This window comes from Lissotriton vulgaris, chromosome 3_1 (assembly GCF_964263255.1).
Source record: "Lissotriton vulgaris chromosome 3_1, aLisVul1.2, whole genome shotgun sequence".
In the NCBI taxonomy this organism is placed as follows: Eukaryota; Metazoa; Chordata; class Amphibia; order Caudata; family Salamandridae; genus Lissotriton; species Lissotriton vulgaris.
The window spans coordinates 1,121,204,158-1,121,207,711 of NC_141689.1; the positions used below are offsets into that span (position 1 = coordinate 1,121,204,158).

Genomic DNA, 3,554 nt, shown 5'->3' on the forward strand with positions numbered 1-3,554 from the left:
GCCTAAACATAACCATCGCCGTCCTATACCCCAACGTTCTATTGACGTATGAAGACCGTGCGCGCCAACAACGTTCGCGAGAACGAGCTCGCACAACGACGGCGCGCCCTCTGGCTCGGCCCCCACTCCCTCTTCGGGCTAGACCCGCCTCTGCACCTCTTTGATTGGATGCGTGCATACGCTGGCAAGCTGCAAGAACAATGGGAAGCCCTATACTGATTGGCTGGCTTTAAAACAATCCCGGTGGCCCGGATGAACCAACATTCCGCGCTATAAACGGCAGTTGGAGGGCGCGAGGCAGTGCAGTTTAAATCGGTGATCGATACGGAGCGTTGGATAGTCGGGGCTCGCGTTTATTCGGTCTGACACCGCATTCTGCCTGGGAGCCTAGTCCGCTGTTGTCTCGGCCGTTGGAAGGATTTAAGAGCGTTTTAAAATGGTAAGTCTGGAAGCGGGCAACGGTTCTTTGTTAGAGCGTAGAAGGAAAGTGGGTACACTCGTCCCGTAATCCCCCGCGGATAAATGAGTTTTGCAGGGTGTTGGAGTTTCTGGTTTCCCTTGGCCGAGTTTAAACGTTAAAACATGCCGGTATTGGATATGAAAGGCACAATGGATGTATTTGTGTGCTGTTGTTACTAGTGTCTAACATGCCTTTCTCGTTGTCCTCAGGCTGGCGGTAAAGCAGGAAAAGACTCCGGGAAGACCAAGACAAAGGCCGTTTCCCGCTCACAGAGGGCCGGTCTTCAGGTGGGTTCCTCTTCCTCGTTAATCCGTAAATGGCGGCTCTGGAGGGCGGAGCTGCTTAAGTCGCTCGCTTTTTTTCTGACGAGTATTGTATTTATGGGATTTGTCTTTGTTGCAGTTCCCGGTGGGCCGTATCCACAGACATCTTAAGTCCAGGACCACCAGCCACGGACGCGTGGGGGCTACCGCCGCCGTGTACAGCGCCGCCATCCTCGAGTACCTAACCGCCGAGGTAAGTGTCAGCGGGTAGCAAGAAGGGGGAGCGCGGGAAACGGGGCGCTTTGGGGCGGGCTCTGCCGACAGTGGGCGCGGGCGCAGATGGCGTGCGACAGTCATCCTTTCAGTGCGCCTGCGCGGGTCGCTGGCTCAGGCCCAGCAGCAAAATAGTGGGGGAGGGGAGTTGAACGATAGGCATCTGTGGGGCTGTTGAACTAGCTCTCGGCGGGTGGGATTGCAGAATAGCGTGACCCGTCTACGCGGATATGCTAAGTAGTCCTTTCTTAATGTGCATCTCAATTTTACGGCTGCTTTCGTTAGGTTGACAGAACCGATTGACAAGAGCCTTTAGTGATTTCTCTCTTCCCCCCCCGAGCCCCCTGAACTCGCTAAATCGTGTCTATGGTCCGAGCAAAATCATTACTGTTTAGGTTTAGTCTGAGGTGTTAATGTGGCGCGACCTTATGAGAAGCTATATTTCAGTTTTGGTATTAGGCTAATTGTCTGATCATGTAGAAAACCGAAATGTATCGAGAGGTATGGGGGTCTTATTCTATTACTGTCCGAAATGCCTGAAGCAAAGAGGCTCCCAGGATTGTACACTGCGAAATACGAGATGGCTATTTTCAGTCGGGATAATTATCAATGGGGCTAGTGAGTCTTTCAGGGGGCGAATTGCTTTGACCACGGGGATTGGACTAATGTGACACACCCCTTTAGGTTCTGCCTCGGGCGTTTATTTTCAGGCCTGTTTAGTATGGAAACTTTAAAGCTTTGTGTGACGCTTAAACATTAAATTCCAATTTTTTTTCAGGTTCTTGAGCTTGCTGGTAATGCATCAAAAGACTTAAAAGTAAAAAGAATCACCCCACGCCATCTGCAGCTTGCTATCAGAGGTGACGAAGAATTGGACTCCCTCATTAAAGCAACTATCGCTGGTGGTGGTAAGTGCCCATTGGTTTTTCTTTCGCCTAATCAAAACAGGGTAGGAGTTATAATTAACAGACAAAAAAAGTGCTCCACAGCCGTCGACCCATTTAAGCATCTTAAAGGGGCGAAAATTGGATTTCACAGCACGACTACACTTGCGTTGAGGATGAAGTTAGCCTTGTGTCAAACAGTAACTATCCACGGAGGCTTTTCGTCCTAAATTTCCAACTTTTTGAAATGCTATGCGTGCTACGGTATTACACGGGACTCTGGGATGGCTAGCAACCTTTGTGCTATCTGCGTTATTCAGTTGCTTCTAGGTGACTGCCTTCTGTAACAATAGAATTGGGACGTTGTGCCGTAAAGTAATGTAAATTCAATCGTGATCTTAATTTGGCAAGACCCAAATGCCTTCTTGGGTGTGCATGGACGTCTGTTTGCCGTTGTTTATAAAGGATGTATCGCTTTGTAGCGGGTAAAAGTATCGCTATTTTGGTGACTGAGACTAAAGTTCTTGCAGTGAAGCTTGTCTTCGAATGAGCATGGTTACAGATATCAGTGTTCGATGTTGCCATTTAGCGTTTGCCAATTTCTCATAACCGTACAACCTTTACTTCTGTTTTTCTAGGTGTAATTCCACACATCCACAAATCTCTCATTGGAAAGAAAGAGCAGCAACACACTTAAATGCAGTTACCTTCAGTGATATATCTACACGTCAAGGATCTTTGATTGGGAAGAAGGGGCTGTCTAAGCATTTAAACAAAAAATGGACTACAACACATCTAAGTGAACTTTCCCAAATTACCCTGCCTTTTTGTAATTGTATTTGCAAAGTTAGCTTTGTAACCAGCCATTTGGATTGAATTCTTACCCCATATTTAAGTGTTGCTGTGGCTTCAAAGAAGCTATTGATTCAGAAAGTAGTTGGTTTTGGTTGGTGAGTTTTATTCTGTCAAACATTTTAATTGTAGTGCAGAGATGGTATCGAACACTTGGATTTTGTACAGACATACGATACTTGTTCTGTTAACTTCCGTTGCTCAATAAATGTCGTATCCAACTTTCGTTTACATTTTTGCTTCTAATTTATTTCTAGTTTGCGACTGCTTTGCTTTTTGGATGGGGGAGGGAGCGGGGGTCTTTGCATTGTTAAGCGTACACAAGTGGCAGTCCTGAAGGTATCGCTGTTTCAGCCTTAAATCTTGAAGCGGTTTTCTCTTCCGTTTGCGAGGGGTGGGAGTTGTCATTAAGCTCCATGGTCAATCAGGAGTTGGCTTTTTTCTTTCCTGGCAAGGTTGATTGTTTACCTTTAAATAACTTGATCGTTCATTGCCCATTGAGTTTTGATCACGGCACGTTTTCGTACGCCGCTAGAAGTCCATTTCTGCAGCTGCGTTGTCCTTGTCTAAACCCCCCCCCCCGTCCCACTCACCAGTCTTGAGCTAGTGTCCGCTGAACCCTGGTCAATATTTTGGACGATGCTCCACCTTGATGGCATCCTTAAAGCGTGAATGGCTTTCGTAGAGGACTGTCAAATTACTCCCGTGATGTACTCCTTTAGCTTAGTTGATGCCAGCCTCTGTTAGCCAAGGCTCTGTTATTGTAAAGTTACATTTTCTACGCTGCTGTGCTAGTGACACTGATCCACTTGAAAGATTGAG

At 47.1% G+C, this 3,554-nt stretch overlaps 1 protein-coding gene across 1 annotated transcript; it reads left to right on the forward strand.

Annotated features, from left to right (window-relative positions):
• The first annotated feature begins 302 nt into the window (after positions 1-302).
• Positions 303-2,963, forward strand: H2AZ1 (H2A.Z variant histone 1). The gene is made up of 5 exons (XM_086961593.1): positions 303-439; positions 670-747; positions 863-976; positions 1,775-1,904; positions 2,519-2,963. Exons 1-5 carry the CDS (start codon positions 437-439, stop codon positions 2,575-2,577), a joined length of 384 nt encoding a protein of 127 aa, XP_086817719.1. The 5' UTR covers positions 303-436; the 3' UTR covers positions 2,578-2,963.
• Positions 2,964-3,554: the final 591 nt, after the last annotated feature.

Excerpts from the sequence above, each read along its gene's own strand:
- H2AZ1 (XM_086961593.1), top strand. Across the intron at positions 748-862 it reads CACAGAGGGCCGGTCTTCAG|TTCCCGGTGGGCCGTATCCA; the intron begins GTGGGTTCCTCT and ends TCTTTGTTGCAG. Across the intron at positions 1,905-2,518 it reads AGCAACTATCGCTGGTGGTG|GTGTAATTCCACACATCCAC; the intron begins GTAAGTGCCCAT and ends CTGTTTTTCTAG.